Here is a 25798-nt window from a genome sequence, read left to right on the forward strand (position 1 = left end):
ACTGAAACAACACCACCGAAATAGAACACTTGAGGTTTGAACATAGTTATCACTAAAGATGCTAAACGCCTGATCTCATCAAAAAAGGCTGGGTCCAGTGCAGCACACCGGCAAAAAGCAGCTCCAACCTGCTTAGTTCTGGCTCTTGGATTCTACCAGATGATTGCTTTTTGCAAATCTCAGATCTCTGCCGGGTCTGTGCTCTGGTAATATAAGTATTTTATCCCACACCATTAAGTGGTTCATAAACCAGCAGCAGTACTTTAAAATCTATGCCATACTGAGCTGGAAGCTCATGTAAGAACCAGAGAATGTGCTTAGCTCTCCTGGTTCTGGTCCAAATTCTTAGAGCACTGTTCTGACTGAACTTCTAAATGTGTGCACATTTAAAAGAGGAAAAGCAGACAGCCTACCACTACAGTAATGCAGCCTGCAGGAGATGAAGGCATGAGTCAACTTCTCTAAATCTTGCTTGGACATGAGACGTCTCACTATTTGATAAAAATGGAAAAAGGCTGATTTAGTTGTGAACTTAACTTAACTCAGGTTTGAGTTTCTTATTGAACAAAGATTTATCATTTGGATTTTGCATTAAAGTGGCTTCGCTTGTTCAGACGATGACCCTCCTCGTCCCAGACATGCACTCCGCCAGCCAGAACCAGAACCCCCCTCATCCAGCTCTGTGTGGATCTCAGCACAGAGCTGTCAAATCTAAACACAGTTTGGTTTTTATGTCTATAGATACGCTCTTTGATGGTAAACTCAAACTGACAACAGTTTAGCTGTTTTAAGGAGCAGCAGATGGTCCAATTGGACCCTGGTTTTGGTGAATTCAATTCTTTATGGCTTTTTTTATTCAGACTTTTGAACTGTGGCAAACATGCTTTATACAAGACATTATTCATGTCTTACATAACAATATAAACAAATAGATATAATAAAGTTCCTATGGCTACAGCTACATCTAAGAGAAATACAGATCACAGATTGTTTGAATAAAATCTCCAATTCCCTCATAACTAAAACAAAAGCAGAAATTTTTGGGACATGACAGAAGCTGAACTTTGAAAAATTCTAGATCTGCTGGAGGTTTTGCCCTTCTTTTTTTCCATCTAGAGGAAGTTTTTTTCCATTAGGCACCCTTTTTCTTAGGATCACATCAAAGATCTGTCATTGTGGTATAAGAACCATGTATATTTGTTGGATTATAACAATTTCCTTCTGCTTGGGATGAATTGCATTACAGCTTTTAATAATAGTCTATGAGCGTTAATTACAACAGTAAATTGACTTTTAAAACCTAATATTTGACTTTTTTGCTTTTTAAGCACTTCTCTAGAACTTTAGTTATAAACTGAGACTTCGTTTTCATCTGCTACTCTTACCAGCTTGAGGAATAATAAGCGGAAGGCAGTAAGGGCAGAGGTGCAGGGCTAAACCACGACAGAAGGAGATGAATGGCAAAAGCTTAGGAACTCCCCAAATACAAAGTCCATGCACATGTACATCAATAAGCAGGTCCAAACTGGAGAAACGATACATGAAACCAAATAAAAGAACACTAAGAGCAGCACAAACTGAAAAGAAATCTTTGGGTTTCTAAGTGATGGCTCTAATATTGATTACTAATAACTGTGCTGTTTGGGCTTTCTCCATATCAGGCTACTATACAGACTGGAGCTCTTGCGCTTTTTACATTATTGTTAGCGCTCCACTATTTTTATCATATAGTTGGTGATTCATACTTCCTTTTTAATCATATTGGTGTAATTCCTAGAAATCATTGCATAATTATAAGTTTGTTTTATCTGTAATAGTTCACTTTGGAAGATAACCAAGCATTACTAATTAACAAAAAACATAATTTAATAAACTAAACTTAAAGTAGACGTAAAAAAAATCTTCCTCAAAATAATCATGTTTATATTTAATGTATACAAACCTGTTAGTTTGTCTTTAGGAGCTGAAACTGTGTTGTGCAACACTATTTGTGTAATGAATTTTAAGAAACACTGAACCTTTCCTCCCTTCCTGCCTCCATCTGCATCACTTCCTCCTGGTTCCTCATTTTTCCCAGCAGCCCCGTGGGTAGACCTGCCCTGCTGTTTTCACTAGAACAGCACTCGTAACTAATTTCATTAAACAAACTAAAGCCTGTTCACTCAACAACTTTCCGTTTGATTTCCTGGCTGTGTGATATCGCTGATGACAAAAAACTAGAAAATACTAGGAGGAATCTTTTAACCCTGGAGAACCCAGGAACCCATTTCTTCTGGGATTTTAAGATTCATTTGACAATTCTTTTTCGTTTGTTCATCTAGGGTAGAACCAATTAACAGCAACTCAAAAAATAACTATAAAAAGACAAAATTATAAAAGGGTTAATTTAAAAAAAAACTCTTTTAGTACCTTTAGTACCTACAAGGCAGACAAGCAATAAACATCAAACTATTTGTGTTGCACTGACAGTAAATCTAGTCTTCCATGGTAGTGGTATGTTATTGGGTTTGCATGGTATGAAAAATTCAGGGGATTTCCTTTGGAGAATGGAAAAGCCAGGTGGCTGGAAAAAATAGCTGCAGTGATTTCTTGCTGCTAATTTAAATAGTCTGAGTACCTAAAATGCGTCAAAAAGAAAGATCACCAATTAGGACTGAAGTTAACTGAAAGGCTTTTCGGCGATTTGTCTGTCATTTCACTTTATTTGAGCAAACTGCTTCTTCCCAATACTAAATACATTACAGACACAGCCTGATGTACAGTTTGCATTAAAGTAGCTTTGGTTGTTTAGGAAAGTTCGTAGCATATGTTCAGAAGATGACCCTCCTCGTCCCAGACATGCTGACATAGTCCGTCCTCCACTCCCATCTGGAGAGAGGAGGCGGTCCATCAGAACCAGGCCCCCCATCATCAAGCTACGCCAGAATCTCAACAGAGTCTAGCGTACAGTCAAATCTAAACACAAGACGAGTAAGAACGTTTTCAGGCTTCTCCGTAGAAAACAGTCGGTCTTAATGAGAACAGGAAAAGCCCCCTTCTTCAGTCATAGGGCATGGAGGTGACGGTGTGTTATCATGCCGTCAGTGTTTGGCTAGAAACAAAGTATAAATAATGGTATTTATTATTTATGTTACTGTATATTACTATAAATACTTATAATGATAAAGTTAACACTTTATGTTAGTACATGTGTGGCATGACTTCCCTAGACTTTATTCTTTTCAAATATATACATATTTTTTCAGATTTCCACCTGGTTTACAGAAGGATTTCCCGCAGAGGTCTTCATAAATGAGGCCCCGGCCCCCGGGTCCCTATGTCACAGGAAAAGTTGTGTTCCTCCTGTGGTGAGGCTGCTCAAGACGACCACAGCACAACAATCTTTCCAGGAAAACAAGTATTTTCAACACCACTTGCTTCATTACAGCCCTTCAGCAGATGAAACCTCATTATAAACAGGAACAAACTCTTAAATAACTTCTAGGAGCAGCTTAATTCTCCAGTTTTTGTGTTTTAAGTGGTTTTCGTGTTTAGATATACGTTTTAAGATGTTGATTTTTACTTTTTAGTTTCAAAACTCGAGATCTTTCCAAAGAGCAGATTTTAGCCCCAGATAGAAGGAACGTTTTTGAGAGTAAAATGGCTTCAGCGACTCGGCTAATGATTAACCACGATCAAAAGAGAAAAAAAACAACGTTTAAACTAGAGTTTAGCAGGTCCAGAACGCAGTGATGTGCATCAATGTAGATTTCTAGAAGCAGCCTTCATTTTTCCCTGTTATTTTCAGTTTTTACTATTTATCTTTTCCTGACAAGAAACATATTTTATTGTTTCCTTTGTAATGTCAGAATTTCCGGATCCGTTTGTGAAATAACTGTAAACACAAAGTGATTTACTTGCTGGTGACAGATTCTGCCCCGCTTCACAACTTCATTCGGTATCGGGCCGAACAGCACCGAGCTTTACATGGTTTTGTCTTTACAAACAACTATTATGAGTCTATACAAAAAAGAAAAAAGCATTTGATAAACCTTTCCAGGGCCTGATGAAAGAGGAGAAAAACACAAGCCTGAATGGAGAAGGTAATGACAGCCCTTAACTGGCTGTAAAGAAGAACAACAGTGTTGCTAAAACATGAAGCATTCCACCAACACAAGATCTAAAATTAGACCAACTGTTACCTCCAAACTGTCTAAAACTTTGTGTGTTGAAGTTCTGCTTCTTAAGTATTAAGACTCAGTTAAGATGAGGTTTCACTTTACTCCTTCAAAACTCTTAATCTAATGGGTGGTTTGGCACATTTCAGACGTACGCAGGGCTGACAGTAAACGTTTCCTCTGAGAGTCGGCTTGAAATTGAAGGATTTGCTGAGAATCCTGAGGTTTTGGAGAAAGGGGGAAGTCCTTACTGAAAATTCACCAGAACACAGAGGGAGTGAGGGGGAGAGGGAGGATTTCAAAGGGGACTGAAGAGCGAGAAGTGAGACGAGGCACAACACGGTGGGGAAAAATAAACAATAAAAGCCCTGCAGAGCACTGGCTAAGCAGAGGTACTTCCCCGTATGTGCACAGCTGGATTTACCAGACAGTGAGCAATTCTCCGCTTTTTTTCTCCCAGACTCTGACACAAGTGGGGGAATTTAGCTTTAGTGAACTAAACGGTGTCAGAAATAGCTCTGGACAACTTTGTGGGGATTGAAGAAGCCAAATAGAACTGGATTTGCTTCATCAGCAAGCTGTAAAGGTGCTGGCACAGCTCTACACTGACATGAACTCATGAAAAACAAACAGCAATAATAAATGAATGGTAAAAGGACATGAAAGTAAAAAATGGAAATTAAAACAGCGCCCAGCTGTGCTCCATTCTGATGCATCCACACACAAATACACCCACGTACGTCTTTATGTTCTTTGTTCGAGCTGGCATCTGGATAGCTCCGATACTGCTCGCCATGTTGTTGCACCGCTAATGTTAGCTTGGCATTGTCGCTAGCGGGAGAGTGTTAACAGTTGGATGACGGGGAGCAGGGCAGGCTCACTCTGTGGGTATTAATGGCCATAAAACAAGGAAAATTGATTATTAGATGCATCAATTACGATCTGTAAATGATTTTGTCTTTGTAAATTTTACATAATCAGTAGTTAAAAATTTAACATGATTTGACTTAAAAGTATCAAGTGGAACTTAACAGCGCAGCACATTTTTCACTCTGACCATTTTAAAGAGCAAACAAACATGGCTGACCCAACAGACGGCGTGATCCTACCAGCTCTGTTCAAGGCTTAGAAGCATTTTGGCTTTTATAATGTCAAAGGTCAAAGAGTTTTGGACAAAAGTCATTCCATCTGTAAACTCATCGCACCAACATTAAGTATTTAGCAAACACAACAAAATCATATCACACAAGTAGCATTTTGTCACATGATGCACTGACGTCAAACCATGAGGTAAATCCTCTCCTCTATCAGTACGATGCAGACCAGAGATGCCCGGAAAATGCCTCAACATCCAAATCAGCTTGATTTTACCCCGGATAGTCCAGTGGACTCAGGTTGGATTGGCTGGTAACACATTTCATTTCCTCATTCATTTTAGTTTCTTTCACACACAACATTCTCAAAATCTGTCAGAAAATGATCAACAGGTAGCCGCTTGGGGGGGGGGGGTCAACCTCTGACCAGGAAGGAACATGTATTCATGGCGCTTGAACATCCATCCACACACTGACTGAAATTGCAAAGAGTGAGTGTGAAGTCACCTCATAGAAAATGGCTTCAGGTTCAAACTAACTGAAGTCGATTTAGTGGGCATTTTTTCCACAGTATGGACGATGAAATGTTGGAGCCAGACGACGTCAGTAAGCACGAAAGCTGTCAATCAAACGTTTTGAAGGATACTTTTATTGAGGCCTCCGATTTGTCAGTTAAACCTTCTCATGATTCCCACAAACATTTTTTGCTATATGCAGTTCTTTTCACTGCTCATACTGCACAGCACAACCATTATTTACTCTTTTTGGTTCACTTCTGCTCTTTGCTTTGTCTAGGTCAGAGGAGCACCCACTCTGAAGTAGAACGCATCAGAACACATGTGAAAGTGAGGACAGTCCCTCACTTTGCAGCGGACCAGGGATCATTTATTTGTTCTGCTCCAGAGTTTAGCTAAGCTTTTGTTCCTGACAGGAGAACCTGACAATCCAAGGAGGAGCTTGTCGGTGTGAATGGGCCCCCCAATGAGCCGCAATAGCTTGCAATTTGTTGCTATAACAAGTATTGTTTCTAATTATTCCAAAGGTTGTTCAGGGGGTCTAACTTTCCTTTGCAATGTATGAGCTGCAGCACTTTACTCTTGTAACCAACCTGTTTAACAAAGTCAAAAAAACAGAAAAGACTGTTAAATCCTCCTTTAAAAGTCTCAGAACAAACCCACTTGGGCACAAAGTGTTCCTGCAAACTCAACACAGAAAGTATGGAGCCAGACTGCTAAGCTGATGATAGTGAATTCATGGTGTCTATCATGCAGAGGGATTCACACCTCATTTGATGCAGTTTAGACTAGCTTCCCACGGAGTCCCAGCTTCAAAGAAATAACTGATTGTGCAGATAAAAAAAGAAGTCAAAACTGACCGAGGAACAAAAGCAGAGCAAAACTGAGGAAGTTTCTCTGGAAAACTGCCTCTGGGTTTGGAAAAATCTACTGTTTCAAGTCAGGTGGACCAGAAAATGTCAAAGATAAGAATTCACAATTCATACCGCAGCAAGTCAAGATTTGACCCCGTGCCCGGATACTCACAGGAAGCTCAGAGGGCTCGGGCAGAAACTCAGTGTCTTCTCCAAAAATGAAGTCAGGAGGCAGAGCTGGATACCGGGCGTTGAAAATGATGTCCCCTAAAAAAGAAAAGGAAAACCGGTCAACTATTGATCAAGGAAATTCACGTGGAGCGATAATAAAATCCCTACCTCATTATTGTAATCTGTAATATTCTCTAGAAGCAGCAGTAAACAGGTTTGAACAAATAATGAAGATTGATCGTTGAGCAGAAATCTGCTGTAAAATTTGAAAACAGTAGAGTTATTCTAATCCTATGAGGGATCTAATGCATGCATGCACAGGCTTGCTGAGGAAGGAGCTTCCACCAACAGCCCCATTAAATGAATACCGTGGTTATCCACAATCAAAACCAGTCCCACTATGCCAGGCAAGAGAAAAATATCAGTTTAGCTCCTAGAATTCATGGGAAAGTCTGCAGAGAGGAGTGAAGTCACATCTGCTGTCACTAGTAATACTGTCCATACGAAGAGATGTGTGGGATTTGATAGAAAAAACAATCACTAACAGACCAGGCAATGTTTGGGTTTTAACAATGTCTCAATCTCAGCATTTTCTTCCGGACTTTCCCCAGATAATTTCCCAACATGCACCAGGCTTAAGCCTCAGTCAAAACTGCCCTTACGGGAAGAAATGGGCTATTTGTGGGAGAAAAATGAGCAAACTGGTATAGTTGGCCCCCACAAAATATCAAGGTCGTAGATTGTTTGGTGAGCCTGTACAGTGAAAATCTTCATGCACAAAGAAAAAAGGTTGTAGTGAATACTAAACAACATCGGATGAGAAAGGTACAATGATACCAAAGGTAAGTATGGGTGAAATAGGGGAGACACAGGCGTGTCGTACAGACATTTGATCTTTTAAACACCAACAAGTCATTTGGACTGTAAAAGGGCTGTTAGTGCTGTTTAGGTGATAAGTGTGCCCTTCTCGTCTGCTTGACTGATTGAATTTAGGAAAATAGACAATCAGAGTGTAGTTTGTGTGGACGTCCTACAAGCACGTGTCCTGTACGATCAGTAAGGTCAGTCAGGCGCCATTATCCTTACAAATACTTACAACACACTCAACCACATGCACACCAACGCTACGTTCCAGTTTCATGACAGCCCCTTAGGTGGCCGTACAAGCCTCAAGGGATCTGCAAGACACACCTGAGCTCCCCTTAAAACACAGCCACTCAACTCTACTGCCCTCCACGAGCCCAGACAACCCGATTACCCACAACACCCGTACGGGTGCATGTTTAAAGCTTTAATGGACAAAGGGTATTGACAGGCAGGGATGAATTTGATATCTTCCTAAATTGGGTTTTCCCCATTTGGTCAGGAGAAAAATAACATCTAAAACATTCTGCATTTTTTTATATAGTATTTTTATTTATTTTTATCTACGCAAGGTTTAGGTAGAATTAAATACACTGACAAGTGCATGCACCTTATGTCTGATAGAAATGAATATGCTGATTTTAGATCAGCTTTATCCCATGGTAAATTTTGAACTGAGCACATTAAATTGCTAATTGTTGCTTTTTGTTTTGTCAAGAGGTTGGAGGTGAGACTCTTCAAACAAGGTCAGAAAAACTCACAATCAATAGAAAAACTCATTGTAATGGTTTCAGAACTAAGTCTATCTCTGCAACACAGCCATCTAAATTAATCAAAGAGACGATTGAGGGGTCGATATCATGAAAAATCAACTTTTTGAGCTTTTAAGTGTATTACAATGTTAATACCTCACAAAAAAACAACCCCAAAGCTATATTTTGATTCGTTCATGGATTTCTGAGCATTTCTCTAAAAACCTGCGCTCATGAACACCAGCCCCTCCCAATCCACGAAAACGAGTAGGTTCTCACATAGATAAGTGGGGAACCGCCCCTTCCAGGAAGAATCTGGCCTGTCAGCTCCGCCCCCAGGCTAACACACACACTTTTCCGCAGAGCTAGCGGTGATCTGCAAAAATGCGTTCCTTCTAAATGCACAATGTGCACATCCATCTTTGCAAACGTTTGGATGTTTGTTTTCGTGGGAGAAACGCAGACACACCTCCGATGACGGCTCTAGCTTGACGTCATGAAATGGGCGGCACCCACAAGGAGTGAAAGGCGGAGCCTCAGAGCTCAAGTCGTTTTACTTCCGGGTAGGAAATGAGTAGCAATAATAACTCATATTTCATGAAAATTCTGTTTTTAGTGTGCCAAAGGTAATATAATATCATATCATAGTTTACTCTGAAAGACCTTTCAAAAAAGCATGATATACAGTAGGTCCTTTAAAAACTGGTATTACAATCATGGCATCACATCAGGTCTTCAGGGTCTATTGATTATAGGCAAATGTCCATTGACATGTTCAATAGTGACACTGGCAATAGCATGTTTTTATAATACTTAGCAGGAAATAGTACAAAAGGAACAAGCTTGGTGGCACTGAGATAAATCAGATCCAACTTAAAACTTTCTTCAATTGGCTTCGTACAAAAATTCAGGAAAGTCCACTAAAAAAAAAAGAGAATTCTGAATGCAACGAATAAAAATAATGACAATGTTTGTCGGACCCTGGCACAGTAACTTCAACCAAGTAGCAGCTAAATGAAACTAAAGAAAAGTTCCTTTCTCTACAAGAAAATTTACCTAGAATATTACATTAGCGTCGCTATGGTTACTCTTCCAAAACTGTCAGTATTATAAAACTCTAAGCAGTGCTGGGGCTTTCTTTATTCCTGGAAACTCTCAGAAAATCTCCTTGCAGGTTTAAACTTCATCAAGGATTTATGCTGACAGCAACAAAACGCACAATCTGAACCAATTTAAACAAATAAAAAACCAACAACCCTTTGTGTGGTTCACTGTTCTCATAGTTTTCTATTTGTGTCTTACAAGCCAGACAAATGCACACATTAGGAGAGGATGACAGTGTGGAAACAAGAAGCGGTAACCACTGGAAAGCTCTCAGCAAACTCCTGGCATAACTCCAGAGGTCTTTAAAGCACAAAATCGACAGATTACAACCGATGCTTTCTTGTGCTGCCTTGTTCACACAAGACTGTAAGAGAAGCCTCACTTCAAAAGGCCTTTATTAACAAAACACTGCTCTCTTCAGCCAAGGATTATACTAAAAAGCCGTGGCCACAATGGGCTCAGAAGCAGAGGACAAAATGCCATTGACAGTCCTTGTGCTGAAATTTAAAGAGCTGTAATGTGCAGCAATAAAAGGCTGATTTTTGACACCATTACAAGCCAAGTATGAAGACTGAACCAAAAATCTGGCATCTTTCACAGCAGTGAAAGCCTTCATCACAACATTATGGGCTGTCAGCGGGGTAAATGGGCACCCCTAAAACGATGACGTCACAACAGCGGTAAACACAAATTTTTGACCTCCTCGTTAATTTTTTCTTTTTTTGGTTTTCTTTTTGTGTGTGTGTGTGGGGGGGGGGGTGATTTGACATGTGAAGCCCATATATGCGTCAGGCTTTTCTAAAGAGAAATGAAAGATTTTATGAAGTTGACTAGGCCTGCACAATATATCACACATGTATTGTTATCGCAACATCGAGCTGTGCAATATGCATATCGCAAAAGAGGGCGGAAATCGCAATAAATGGTTACTTTGAAAGTGTTAAAACAATCTTATGGCAGCTTGAAGTATTTGACGAATAAATCCATTTATGCATTTGACCAATTGGACAGAGCCCCTATTTTATGTTAGATGCTCCCCTCCCATGTAGATTAGTTTAATATGGAGTATTATTTAAGGCGCCTGTGTCAAACTCAGGCTTGGGGACCAAATTTGGCCCGCGAGATCATATCAAGTGTGCATTAGAGCTGGCCCGTGGTATATACTATACTGCAATTACTACAAATCCCACAATTCATTGCTAGTAAGTTGGCGTACAGTCGAAACCAGCACACGTGCCTTCTTTCTTTCAGACAGTCATTGACAACCATGCTCCAGTAGGGATGGGTACTGAGCCCCGGTATTGAACGAGCCCCGGTATTGAACGAGCCCCGGTGTGGGTACCATATGTTCTCGGGTTGCCAGATGTTCTCGGGGTCCTTCGGGGTCCTTCGACCAATGATGACGTCACACTATTTGATTGGCTGTAAGTTGCCACGACCAATGAGTTAACGTCGCTAAGTTTTTTTTAAAACTTTATTGACAATTGCGGTATAATAATAATAATAATGGATTGGATTTATCTGCGCTTTTCAAGACACCCAAAGCGCTTACATTGTGTCCATTATTCATTTACTCCTCATTCATACTTGGTGATGGTAAGCTATGGTTGTAGCCACAGCTGCCCTGGGGCAGACTGACAGAGGCGTGGCTGCCATTTCGCGCCTACGGCCCCTCTGACCATCACCGGGATCATTCATACACATCCACACACCAGTGGAGCCACACTGGAGGCAAGGAGGGTGAAGTGTCTTGCCCAAGGACACAACGACATTTTGGCTGGTGGGAGCGGGGATCGAACCGCCAACCCTTCGATCATTGGACGACCCGCTCAACCACCTGAGCCACTGTCGCCCTTTTGTATCATACATTAACAATGACATTAACGTTAACAATGAACAATAACGATGTAATCAATATTGCCTCGAAGATCAGTCACCATTGCCAAATATAACATATTGACATAGAAAATAAAGAATAGAGGGGAAAAAAAGAAACAATGAACATAACACACAAATAAATAAAAACATAGGTAAAATAAAATAAAGGAACATAGAAAAAATCTAAGTAGTCTAATACTAGTTAAGTTAGGGGTACTCGTGAAGTTTGTATTTCTGAACAAAACTAAGCAATTTCAAGCCATTCTTCTTTTTCATATAATGAAGTGATTGAAAACAAAAACAGAGCTCTTTATTAAATGTTATAAAAGTGGTTTGGTCTTCAAAACTTGACCTCACCAAGATGGCGGTTTTCACCTCCCATGAGGAACCACGTGATGTCTCCTCTAGTGATATAACTCATTTGAAGGACCCCGAAGGACCCCGAGAACATCCGGCAACCCGAGAACATCCGGTACCCACACCGGTATTGAACGCGCCCCGGGGCAACATTCTTCAAGACCGCAGTATCGTTAAGATCTGACCTCAACGGTTCTGCTATTGGTACTGGAGAATTCGCTTTTTGGTGTGTGTCCCACAAGATAAAAACGTTATCTGCCATATTTAACTCACAAGTCAGTCAATTTTCAGTTAATTAATGATAATATTAATTTTGCTATTCTCGCTAAAGAGGAGAGGTCTGTCTGACTATAAATGTCTCTCTCAAGGCCTGGGGCCTCATTTCTAAAACTTTGCGTAGGATTTGCGTCAGAAGTGGCGTATGGATGAAACATAGGACATGCGTACGCACAGAAATATTCAGATTTATAAAACCGTGCGCACGCACATCCTACGCATCTTTCCCTTAATAAATCACAACCGATTCTAAATGCAGCGCAGCTTTTGCGGCTACATGACACGCCCATAGTTGCCCATAAATAGTCCGTGAAACGCCCACAAATGAATATTCATTGATTGCGAAACCATGGCAAACACAGAGAGGAAATCAAAGAAACGTAACCTCACTCAATGTGAAGTAGAAGTTATCGTTGGCGAGGTGGAAAAGAGGAGAAAAGTGTTGTTTGGAGGGCACAGTGTGGGCATTACTAATGCCAAAAAGGCACGTGAGCGGCAAACGGTGGCAGACGCCGTAAATGCTGTAGCCTCACGACCTCGGACCGTAGCCGAAATAAAAAAGAATTGGTTGGACATCAAAGTCGAGGCAACTTAAGAAATGTTTTACTATGAAAACAACTTTCCCCATTGGACAATTAATGCATCTCTCTCTATCTATCCATCTGTCTGTCTGATTGCACCTATATCTGCTCCGCCAGACGGACACATTGAGGCCAATATCAGTTTTGTACATTATTTCGTTCTGTTAACTATATTATTTATGAGGATGAATTGCACAACATGCCAATATTGCAGAACATATTTCACTTTTCTTTTGGCAAATAAGTGTTCATTTGCCAAGTGTTCCTTTTGTTGTAATTTTTTTGTTGTAATTTTCGTTTGATTTTTTTGTTTGTTTCAGTGCTGATCGATCAAACGGGTGTTCGTGTAGCTGTTAACTGTAAGACTTGCTTTGTGAAGTCTTCATGTTATTTCTGAGAGGCAGTATTGTCATTTTCACTTTCACGTGTTTCTTCCATCTGCCGACGGCGTCGCCGTTTCTCATTTCACCCGTTTTTGTGCGTACGCCTGGGTCAGAGCTTGCGTGAAGGACCGCACATTTTCCCCTCAAGTTTGCTTTTTATAAATCTCAACTATTGCGTAGAGAGTGGCGTACGCCTTCTTTTGTGCGTACGCAACGTTTATAAATGAGGCCCCTGGTCTGTAAATAGTTCAAATGTTGGATTTTAATTGAATGACATTATTTTTGGTTCTTTTGGTGTTGGCTTTGAAAAAGATTTACTTTAAAAAGTAACTTGAAAGGATACGGGAAGAAACATACTTTATTTATTTATTTAAATTAAAAAAATAATATCAGTGATGTGTCTTTTATTTCAAATTTAATTTCTCATGGGTTTGTGATGTCAAGCTTTGGTTGTTCCAGATTCTGTGTTTAAGCAAAACTAAAGTTTGTTTCGACATGAAAAGGTTAAACATTACATATCAGTTGCAGTTAATTTTTCAGTAAATACTGAGTTTGGCCCCTGACCTTACTTCACTGCTTAATTTTGGCCCGCTGTGAATTTGAGTTAGACACCCCTGATTTAAAGTATGTTGACTCTTATTTAAATTAAACTGTTGCAGTTAAAATGGAAATGTTTTTGGTCGTTTTGCTATTTGTTCATATATCGCAAGCAATATCGTCATTGCAATATTGATCACTAATATCTCATATTGCGAGTTTTCCTCATATGGTGCAGCCCTAAAGTTGACCTTTGACCTACAGGGAGGGCACTGTTTGACTGTGAGCTGTGACATCACAGGTTTTTGAATGTTAAAGCAAAACATGACACCACACTGACACACAGATTGGGTGAGTTTTGATTTTTCCTTTTAGCTCCTCCCTTCAGGTATCCCCCCAGCAATCTGTACATGTGATGTCATTTCAGTTTTTATGGCAGATGCCCCTCCTGACCTGACTCTGCATTTATCCGGATTTGGCACATGGTAACGCTGAAAAGCGCCCCCATAAGGTTGCACTAAGTCACAATACCTGACATTTCCAGGCGGTCTCACATCCAAGGACCAACCAAACCCAACCCTGCTGTGCTTCCTAGACCAGACGAGACCGGGCGTGCCCAGGACGGAATGGCCACGCTGGAAACTCTAGGACTCTCCGAGAAGGCCATGAATGAACTTAAAGGGTTTGCTTGACCCTCAAACTTGCTGAAGTGCCCCATCGTGTGAGATCAGGAACTTTGACTTGACAGAGGGCAAAATACGTGCAGCTATTTTAACATTTTGTCTTTTTCCTTATTCTGATTTGTGTTTTGGAGCTTCACCTGCAGCAGTAAACTAACTTTAAAAAGGAGACTCTCTCTTCAGTCTCTTGACATATTTATGTCAACGTTTTTTACAGCCAAAACAACATGAGAGCATAAGACCCAGAAGCTAAATTCCTTGTATATGCAGTGGATTTGGCCAATAAAGCTGATTCTGATTCTGAACAAGTCTCAACAACTCAAAATAGTTACTCTCATTAAACCTTAACAAGAAATCCTTGACCTCCAAGCCAGCAAACACTTTACAATATCACGCAGAGTTAAGTAAGGTCCCTCAGAACCTCCCGCCAAAAAAGAACACACATACATTTTTGTTTCTAGGACTGTGTGAATGGGACACTCATAGGATTAGACAAGCATTCATCAACCCATAAAAAATACAAGTGTTTCTTTAGCGTTATGAATAGATTGCCATTATCCACTTGGATTGTGAACTAAGTCTTTTAAAATCATTTTAAAAGAGCTAATTTTACACTGTACTGTACACTGTTTTACATTGTCTCCATGTTACCATCATGCTAGCTAATCTGAAAAACAATTCTGATATTAACACCATGATAAGATGGCAATATTGGCTTTTCCTTTTTCTTTTTTCAAGGTTATTTAATTTTAGCTAAATGCCATGTATGAGCATCACAGTAGTTTAGCCAACTATGCTATTAAAAGCATCATGTACATTTATGTAGCTAATTTTGGATTTCCATTTAATATTAACACCAATATGACCCTTTGCATTCAATTAGTGGGAAAGACTTTGTGCTTTTAACAAGAGTTGGTGCTTTAAGTCAAATGTATTTTCACATTGGAGCATTTAACCAATCGCATTTCAGCTGTCCTTTGCTGCCAGGCAGCGTCAGAGCTAGAGAGGCCTTCACTATGAGTTCTGCAGGCCCTCTAATGTGAAATCAATTTCAGTCATTTATTTCTTTCAACCAATCAGATTTTGAGTTGTTGTCAGCAGGGCCTTCTAGCAGGCTTAGGCAACATAACAGTATTCCAACCTTCTGATTAGACAGAAGTTTCAGGAATACAGGAAACATTTTCCACATGCAGCCTTGACAGTTTGACACAGAGCCACGGAGCACTTTTCAATCTGTCTCAGTTAAAAACAGAGCTGACTGTAATGTGTGGTAAATCTCCCTTTGATCTCCTTGACTTCCTTCATCAGAAAAATCTGAGTGAATCCTGAAGCAGCTGCACAGATTTGTGTGTTTGGCGCTGACCGTCACCGTGTCCACTGTATCTGTCGAGCGGACATTTCCAGCTCTAAAGGGAATATGAAGAACTGGACAGACTGGACTCTCAGCACGGATGATGGAAAAGGACTTCTTGATGGAACTGAAGGGCGATAATCTACATGACAGGGTGGTCGAAGGAAATAGAGGAAGATGGGTTTGGTCTTCAGAAAATCGGATTTCTTGATGAGTGAAATGATAAAAATAATGAATAATATTCCAAGTAAATGTATGTGGTTGTTTTCCATGTTTTGTCCTGGCTGTAGTTACATAGCGAGATTTTTATACTGTTTTGTTTATTCAGTTTATTTAGAGGCATTTATTGTGGCTACAGGAATTTTCAATATTCAATGCAAAGCTCGTTTCTGCGTCATAAAATGGTTAATGAGGGGTTGAGTGATTCAGACGGAGCACTACTGAAGGTCCAGGTATGTAATGGTATATATACATTTACCAAATCATCACATATTATGGTCCATTTTTCTGAATGCATTGCTTCATACTGTATCATGTTATATAGTCGTGGCATGAGTAAGAGACATTGTTTCTGTGATTCTGACAACAGTCTACAGGGAAGTGGTAATTAAGTAAACGACGTTTGTAAGTCTATACAGAGCCGATTTACAGTTATAGTCAATTCTTTTGTGTTGTTCCAGTGCAAACAAAAGCAATGAACACGTGAACTTTTAAGTGCAGCATTGCATGACAGATTTGTATGAGTGCCAACATTTGTGGTTGTAACTAAACAAAAATCACACTTTGAAAGTGGCTTTGTCATTAGGTAGAAGTAAAAAAAAAAGGTTCAGGCAGAGCTGCACCCCAGTCTCAATGAAATTAAATCCATTTTTTAACATGTAAATTGAAACTTGATAGTGCCATGCCAGAAAACCACGGCACAGTGATCATGTAGCAGCGTAGCAGTGTGGCCTGTGGGACCAACCTGACCACTCGGTCATTTTCCTCACCGCTAAGTATTTGTCAAAAACACACTGGATGGACCGGGACTTTACTTTTATCCTAAGAAACAGCACATGTTTCAAGAGTAAACTCAACAAATACATTCAAGCTTACTAGTTTTTCAGTTTTCAGATCATTTTCTTCTTCTGTAGTGCTGGAGACTTTTTATCAAAAAAATTAGAAAATCTAATCCTGTCACAATATTTTACATTATTCATTTCTATCAAACCTAAAAACAAACCTGGAGTGAGGTGTTTAGTCTGCTCTTGTCAGGTTCCTAAAACCGTATTTTAAAGATTTTCTTTTCACTAGAATATAGACATCCTTAGGCTCTGACCACAGTTTCCTAAAACGGGTCACAATCCTCTCTGACTGGGACAACAGATCAAAATAAGCACAGCAGACTTCCTCTTGTTGCCATTGTTTTTTTTCCCCAAAAGCAAAAAACACATTTGATCACAGCCGCGAGACACAGAATGTAAAAAATACAATTGAGGAAATCACATTGCATGATTTCTTCTGAAGTATTTATTTGTATAATGGTAGAGTAAATAAGCATTTATTTCCTTTAAAAAAAGCAAGAATTGTGTCCCTCACAGACCTGCTACTTCTCCTTTTAGAAGTACTTCTATCCTCCACTGAGTCATGTATTAATGACACCTGTATGAACTGGTTATATGTATAAAGGACATTTGTCCACACCCTTAAGCAGTCACAATGTAACCTTTCCATTTCGACCCAGACCAAAGAGCTGTCGAAGGACACCAAGGACAAGATAGCTCCCCTGAACAAGACTGGACTGAACCAATTTTCAATACACAACCAGCTGGATGAGAAGAGACCAACTGTTGGATCAATTATTAAAAAGTGAAAGAAAAACAAGATCACTGACAATCCCCCTCCAGGTAGAGCTCCATACAAGATCTTACCTGACGGGGTACAACTGATCTAGAGATTTGTGAGGAGAGTTACATGGAGGAACTGGTCAACGGCCTGAAGAGAGCTGGGACCACAGTAACGCAGGTTAGTATAGTAACAGACTACATCATTGTGGATTCAAATCCTGCAGTCGTCCAAAGATCACCTGCTTAAACCTGCACATGTCCAGACCTGTCTTAAGTTCTCCAGAGCCCATCTGGATTAGGACTGTTAGAAAAAAATTGATTCTGCAAAATATCGCGATAGTTCATTTGGCGATTGATTCAAAATGCTGTCAGGACGATATTTATTTAATAATTTCTGAGCGTCCTTCAGTGTTTGACTCTTGTTTTCCACTTCAACCTCTGACCCCTAGTTGGCAGCAGAGCACACGGAGACTCTGAGCAGCTCTACTCCACACAAACAACAGGAAGACCTCAGCTAGAGGCAGCTTTTTTCATTGTTATGAGACATGAACTACTTAGTTTTTACTTGGGATGGATACCAAAGAGAAACTCTGAGCCACGTTGCTGCCAGCAACTTATAAAAACACAGATTGCTGTGCTTTTTAGCGGCTCAGATAAATACGAGTGAAGCACGGCAGCGGCTAATAGGCTAATGCACTTAGCATCGGCTAAAATGCTATCGGCAAAGCGGGCTAAAGTTCTGCAGAACCTCCCAGTATTAGATTCTAGTTTAGCGACCTGATGGATCAGAGTGACGTGTACAACCCTCTGAAAAGGCCAACATCGTAGCGATTAGCCTTGCTAGTTTAATTTCGTCAGTCACTCAGAAAGCGTGTCTGCAATGCTGCAGAGCAGACTGATGTGTAAACCAACGCATCTTTTCCACTTTAAAGCACCTTTCCTTCGTTCAGTCACGCTGCCTCATCATCACACTTTGTTTCTGGAAAGAATCAGTGTGTCCCCCCCACCAATTAATTTTTGAAGCACCATTCAGGCTCCTGAACTATTTAAAGGTACTGGAGAAGCTACATTAAGCAATATTGAAAATAAACAGCACTTTATTAACTTAATCATACTTTTATTAGTTAAGGCACATTCATTCTTTGTTTTTTCTTATACTGAAAAACATTTTGTTGTGGAAATCAGACAATGTTGACTGTTCCCTTCTATATTCTAACTTACCAAAATAAAAGCACTATGAATTTGCTTTGGTAAACGTAACTTAAATGTGAGATACAGTTGCAGTGCTTAGCATTGTGATTATAAAAAACTGAATTCTCAGTAAGATAACTGTTATCCTGTTCACATGATATGCATTTAAAAGTTTAAAGTGAGCATTTCATAGTGAATAATATGCAACATTTCATGTGAACTCAGGTTGTTGACAAAGTTTTGGTTTTTACCAGACAGACTTTTTCTTTATTTTATTTCTGGTCTTCAAATCAGAAATTCTGTTATTTTGTTAAAAATGAATTTGGATGCATTTCCCTTCTATGTGAGGAAATGAAAAGTATCCTATTGTAAACTAATTTTCATTAAATACTTAATTTGCGTTAATGTTATTATAAGGGTTAAAAGAACGCAGGCTGATTGGCTGGCCCTCAAATTTTCCCCTCTTGGCCCTCCGGTCCCCTTAACGGGGTCACGGGGTTGCCGGCTACTGTTAAGCGAAGGCAGGGCACACGCTTAACAGGTCGCTAGTTTGTCCCACGGCCACACACTCACACTTTCAAGTAACCAATGTCTATAAAGCATGTTTTTGGACGGTGGGATGAAGAAAACCGGAGAAAACCGACGTATTTACGGGGAAAACATGCAAATTTCACACAGAAAGGTCCCAGCCAGGATTTGAACCAGCGCCTTGTTGCTGTGAGGCGAGAGCACCAATCACTGTGCAGCCCCTGTACTACACTAAAACATCCCATCTCTTGAGAAGATCTGCATGGAGGAATGGACCAACATCAAACAATAGGATTTCCTGGATTCTTTTTCTGTCTCTCCAGTTGAACTGAATTTCTGATGAACATTTGAGACCAAACTTAGTTTTTTAACTAAGACAACTTGCAGACTTGTGACTTTTACTTTTTTTTTTCCCCACTGTGTGTGTGCTTGTATCATTATATATTAAATGCAACATCTAATCCATGTGTTTGTTTAGTAATGTACTTACATTTGAGGGTTTGTCCAGCAAAGGGGATGTGAAGTTTGAAGCGATCACAGCAAGGACCAGCAGTCAGAGATGTGCACCTTAACACCAAGGTAAAACCAAACAGTCGATATCACTGGCAAATCCTAATAAATAATGATGAATGTGGGCTATTATCACTACAAATAACAGCAATAAACCCAGTTACATTAGTCTGCTGGCTTTGAACAAGAACAGTTGACATTTAAAAACTAGCTAGGATGTGAAAAATGTGTTAACATCGTTTAAGAAAGCGATTGTCTTAAAAAAAAGGAACTGGACTTTATTTCCATCAAGGATTGAGAGGAAATGAGTCAAAAAAATTGTAATAGCTAAGAGACAAGAATCAACTTCCTCCTTCGAATGTTAATGACAGCCCACTCCAAAGACAATGATGCTTTTTTTTAACATGGTCTTGTGAGATTTATCTGCTGATGGAGATAAAGAAAATTATGCTCAACGTTTTTGAGTATTTCTTTATTCAAATCACTGTAAATGAGCAGCAGACAAAAATTGGCCATTTTAAAAAGCTTGTTGTTGTTACATCAAATCTACAATCACAGCCCAAAAGCTCTCTGCTCCGCTCCATTCTGATGCATCCACCGTCAGACAAATGGATCCATGAACAGCTTTGTTTTCCTCGTCTGAACTGGAATCTGGATCTAAACTGTTTGGGTGGATGTCTCGCATATTGCTCTCCATTTTTGTTGCACCGATAATGTTAAGTTGAGAGTGTGGGGGGGTGAGACTGTTATTAAAGGGATTTTGGGAAGTTAAGGCAGGCTCACTGCCGCTCTGCATGAACTATGTTCACTGTTTTGTTTTTATTTAGGCTAAAACCAGCATCCTCATAATTAAAAAAAACATTGGGAACACTGACAATTTAAAGGTTGATCAGAGTGGGACATTAAAGGAAATTAAAAATGATTTCAAGTATTTCAGCAACAGGTGCAAACAAAGATGAAGAGGTTGGATAACTGCACCTTCAGCTCAATCTATACTCTGATGCTGGTCTGACGAGTTAAAAAGAATGGCCCAGGTAATTAATTACCCATTTGTTGTTTAAAAAAAACAATCACAAACAGATCAATGAAGTATAGAAGTTTTGTTTGTATTAGTCTATCATCATTACATGTTTTCAGGAATACAATAGCAGGTCTACAGAGTTTTCCTCACCCGGTCTTGAGGTCCGTGACCCGCAGACAGTTGGTGGCGTCCAGCCCCACGCGGCCGTTCCTCACCAGGCTGCACAGCAAGGGTCGCAGCTCAGGTGAGATCCGGTGCAGGGCCACCTCAGGTGACACGTTGTTCATTCTACCCGCTCTGGTGGGCCTAATCAAGACAGAAATCAAGGTTTTATTAGGATAAACACATTCAATTCAAATCAAATCAAAGCACGTCAAGTTCTCCAGGAAGGAAGTAACCTGATTATTGGCTTATATAGCCTATATCTGCGTATAACTTAACTGTTTATTTGTAGTCTAAATTATTACCTAGGGTTTGGCGAAGAACTTTATTTTAAAATAAGACTCTTGACACTGTATTCCTACAAATCTGTATGTAAAATATAAGCCTTTAAGATATAAATACTGTTGTCAGAGGAATGTAAACGCTATCTGTTCATCGTTAGCTGTAGTTGGTTAGTCACATATTACAGAAACTGACAAGAAGATATGATTTCTAAATCAAAGTTTCTCTAAATATACAATCGTATGTGTGTCAAAATACCTGAAATAGTCTAAAACCTGTAATTTTCTTCGGCAATTCCAACGTTTACATTACACTCAAACTTTCCGGTGCATCTTATTCTTTGGGGTCCTTATATCGTCCTCCCGCATAGCTGACTGCAAAGCTGCCTGTTTTAAAAAAAGGCGTTTTTCAGCCCGGGATTTAAATTATGCTCTTAATTTAAAAATTTAAACAGATTCATGTTTTATGTGTATTTTTATTTAAATTTATGTTCAATAGTAAAGACGCATGATTGGAGTTAGTGAGGATATTTAGCCTGGCAGTATCTACAATCATGGGCAGTAGTTTTCTTGCACTTTCACCGGTCTGTAGCTGTTTACTTGTCCAGTCTGCAAAGGTACAGTAATTTTTAATCAAAGGTTCATTTAAAACTGCATCTCGATTAGAAAGCTAGTTTTAAGACACTTTTGTGGGATTTCATACGTTGTCTCATAAAGCTACGCTGTGCTTTTCCCCCACTTGAGTTTCTGGCGCTTTTTATTTAAAATCACAAACCAGGAGGATGTTTTCAGGAAGCATAGATAAATAGATTGACAGGCAGGCAGGCAGGCCGGCTGCACAACTACAGGACTGACTGCTCGAGTTTAGAAGCTGTACCAGTCTAACCAGTTGTTTATTGTAGAGGTTTGTGCAAATCAGTCAGTTAAACATGGGTATCCTTCTTTTTATTGGTGTGTCTATTCTAATTTTGTTTTTAAAAAGTCATTCTTGTTTGCCATGTGCACTGAGGAGTTCAGACAAACAGCAGTTGAAACAGAAACTGAGGTTCCTCTGAGATGCCTAACCAGATGCCGTGTAGGAGAGTTGCTGAAAGTGCAATGCAGCTCTTTGTTGATCAGCAAGTAACATTTATGCACAAATAAATAAAATAAATTTAAGATGAGATTAGATGATTATTAAGATAAGATTTTTCTTTTTTATTTATTTTTTTATGTTATCCCAGGGAGCTCAATCCAGTCCCCAGTCTGGGTAAATGTTGAGTCAGGGGGGCAACTGACATAAAACTGAGGCCAATATTTGAACCATGAACATGGTAGATGATGCGCTGTGGTGAAACTAAAAAGGAATAGTGAAAAGTTAAAAAACTACTCAGAAAAAACTTGTGTTTTTAACATAAACAGCATAATCATCAGAGTAGATCAAAAGATGATTGGAGTGGAAAGAAATCAAGAAAGTGTATTGCAAAGTGTTTTGTTATTACACATCTAAAAAAAAGCACCACAAAAGAAGAATTCCCTTTATAACAACTGACTGACTAATGAATAATGTCATTTTAATTTAATTTAAAAGATTAGTATCTCATGTATTTCTCTCATTTGTCTGTCCTGCTGCATTTCCAAATCAATTTTTGCAATAATCGGTCTCTATTTAGCTTTTTATTGACACTTTGGGGCCTGAAGCAGAGAGGAAAAGCAGCCAGCTCCTTAACAGCTGGACTGTCACACAGGTGTCATGATGTGAGGTTTTGATCTACAGTCCCTCCATGGTCTCTCGTGCATTTTTGTGATAATTGTGGCAGAAAAAGCTGGAAGTTGCAGCTGTTTTTTCTAAAAGATGTAATAAAAGTTAAGTTCGTTCTCAGTATTAATTTTTAACTAAATAATTTGAAATTTTACCCTGGAAGTAGTTTTTTCCTCCAGTTTATTAACATGTAATTTTATGTAACCTCACAAAAAAAAATATATTATTTCTAAATAGTGATTTATTTTTTTAAATATTTTTTAAATGTTGGTGCAAAGGCATCTTTAAGATTTGAACAATTATATGATCACAACATGTTTGATCAATTTTACACAAAAAGACTAATATTATATTTATGTTTTCTGTAGCTCCACAAAAAGTGAACATGTTGAAGTTTTATTAGTTTTTCTTTTGTCTAAATCAAAGATGAAGTCTTTGAAAAAAGTTTTATTTCTTTTTAGATGAATAAATTGTTATAATTTAGTTTAATTGTGTCTGTTGGCCACTTCACCTTAATCCTGTTTCTTAAATGTCGTTATTACTTCTTCTTAAGTTTAACATATAAAATAATCCAGACGTTATCTGAAATGTGTTTGAGTTAGAAAGATGACTTGGACCAAACTCTGGGATGTTTGGCTGTTAATAAACACAAACCTGGAAGGAGAACTAAACTGTTGAACCTCTGATTTCATCAAGAAGATTTCAAAACTGTTTGATGTGTGTTTGTTGTAGTTTAAGACGTTTAACTGGTAAGAATCATTGCAGCGCAGAGATGCTGTCACTCTCACCCGATGCATCATGGGAGATGTAGTGCGTAACTGCCGCCGATCGCAGACAAACTCTCGTCTCTGAACTTCGTGGTTTTGTTCACTTGTTCCACGGTCTGACAGCGGATTCTGTGGAAAGCTACACCGCTAAAGACGAGCTATAGCTGGTATTTCTGTTGGAACTGAGAGACTTTATGAGCAGAATGAGAACAAGGAAGTGAAGACTTTAACCACTTCTGATTGGTCAGACTGATGACATGTGATTAGGCCTCCAAGAATGATTGGTGGAGACAGTTTAAGGGGCGGGACTTTTCAGAAAACAGCTTTAGCTACAGCTAAATCGTACCGTCATTCTTATCAAAATGTCTCTAATAGAATCAAAAAAACACAAAGAAAAAAGTAATTTATGATCTTTCATATTCCAAACTACTCAGTGTTTTATCAGGACCTGTTTGGATGAACACAGAGCTGATATCCTGGAGATGGAAAATGTTTTTAGATCAGTGAAAATGGGTCATCCCCCGGCACACCGGTTGAAAAACACCGTGTTAGGCAATGCTATCTGCCTGGATGTTATGTTGAGTTCTGCACAGAGGGCGTGTGAACCTTTGCAGACAGATATCTGGCAGCATTTCACCAGCAGAAGAGCAGCAAAGCTTGCACTGGAGACATTTTTTAAAATTAATTATTGCATTTAACTATTATTAAAAAACTCTATTGCTGCCTTAAAGACACTCCTGGATCTCATTTTGAAAGAGAACATCATATAATTTGTGTAATTTTAAAGGATTTTAGGTGATGTGAAATGTCAAGCACCAAGAAGACTCTGTCACATAATAGATTTAGTTGTTATCATTGACTGTAAAAGAGAACTGGACTGACCTATAGAAAATGCCTTACTTCTGACTAAATGAAGTCAGTTGAGTTTCTTTTTTTTTTTTTTTTTTGCAATATAAATGCCACCATATTGGAGCCAGATGATGTTCATCATTTGTAAGGCAACCCCTCTCGCCAATCAGGAGTGAGCTTGTTGGAATCCACACCCCTACCACTTGAAAGCGAGCTAATCTGTCAATCAAAGGTTTCAAATGTTTGATGTGAAACCACCTACTTTTATTGAGGCACCTGATTGGCCCGTTTATAACTTGAATAACTCGCACTACAGAACAATTATGAATAAAACAGGGCTTCCGCTTCTTGGAACTGGCAGTTACTTCATGTTTGGAATGCCGGGGGAGGGGTCGCTCAGTCCAGGTCTCACATACAGAAAGTGGTTGTTACCAGGCACACCAGAACACGTGTGAAAGGTTTCAAAGAGTGGAAGGTGCAAAGGTTAGGAGCTGTGTGACAGCTGTTGTGAGGGCTGGACGCAGTCCACAGGTCTACTGCCACACCTGACGTCCCATTGATTCAAGGTCAGATGTCTGTGTTTGCGTATGACTTGATAGGATTCTTTTAATCCCCTCCTTTGTATATATTTATACGCACACACTGCTGTTGGATTGATTTATCAGTGGGAATGCCCGCGATTGTGGTCGTGGTTCATTGCTGTCAGAGTATCCAGTAATAACAGAGTGGAAAAGGTTCAGCCTGACATCGTCCAGAAGTCACTCAGAGGATTCTTTTCACACCGAGCAGCAGTTTTCTTCTCTGAGTAAATCAAATGCCGTTTAATCTTTTTATTCTTAAATTATCAGGGATTTTGAAATCGTCTGTCCTGAGCTGCTTTAGGAATTTCTTTGCAGGGTCAACAGGTGAGGGATAAACTGTTCCCTGTTCCTTCGGGAGCTCAGAGAAGCCAGTTCTCCTAACGTTCTCTTAGGGTTCTTGGTTGTCTGCAGATTGGAAGCGCTGTGCTGCGAAATGCAGGAGGGGGGAATTGAGCCATCTTACAGCCAGCGGCCAAGCTTTCCAAGTCTTCCTGTGCCTAGGAAGAGATTTGAGGAGATTAACACGCTAGCATTAGCTGCGATACAAGCAGAGGATTGAATTAATTAAAGACTTTCACTGGGCTGTGATGTGTTCACGTGGTGTGGCATTGAAGTAAACCCCCCACCACCACCACCACCACCACCATACACCCACAGGAAATGTTGAATTTATCCAACTCAGCCTGCCATGAATGCTCTATTTATACCTTCTTCCTTGTTCCAGTCAAGCTCATGCTAATGTGAGAGATAAGCAAAATGGAGCGCGTTTTGTTTAGGAGGCAGTTTG

The 25798-nt window shown here is 39.5% G+C and overlaps 2 protein-coding genes across 4 annotated transcripts in view; one reads left to right on the top strand and one right to left on the bottom strand.

The window, feature by feature from the left end:
- Nucleotides 1-21455, bottom strand: part of babam2 (BRISC and BRCA1 A complex member 2) — a 100487-nt gene extending 79032 nt beyond the window's left edge. The window contains exons 1-4 of the mRNA XM_004082797.4: nucleotides 21333-21455; nucleotides 20781-20936; nucleotides 19590-19666; nucleotides 6793-6887 (exon numbers count right to left, since the gene is read on the bottom strand). Coding sequence (XP_004082845.1) covers nucleotides 6793-6887; nucleotides 19590-19666; nucleotides 20781-20917 — 309 coding nt within the window. The 5' untranslated portion in view covers nucleotides 20918-20936; nucleotides 21333-21455. The remainder of the gene's footprint in view (nucleotides 1-6792; nucleotides 6888-19589; nucleotides 19667-20780; nucleotides 20937-21332) is intronic.
- A 137-nt stretch (nucleotides 21456-21592) lies between these two features.
- Nucleotides 21593-25798, top strand: part of rbks (ribokinase) — a 46535-nt gene continuing 42329 nt past the window's right edge. Inside the window, exon 1 of one of the 3 annotated variants that reach the window (XM_011490797.3) lies at nucleotides 21593-21690. The gene's annotated coding sequence lies outside the window, so the exon portion shown is untranslated. Of the gene's footprint in view, nucleotides 21691-24793; nucleotides 24997-25316; nucleotides 25336-25798 lie in introns of those variants that run through there. The other 2 variants (XM_004082799.4, XM_020713786.1) reach the window with 2 other exon arrangements.

The sequence above is a fragment of the Oryzias latipes genome, chromosome 22, assembly GCF_002234675.1.
Source record: "Oryzias latipes chromosome 22, ASM223467v1".
NCBI lineage: Eukaryota > Metazoa > Chordata > Actinopteri > Beloniformes > Adrianichthyidae > Oryzias > Oryzias latipes.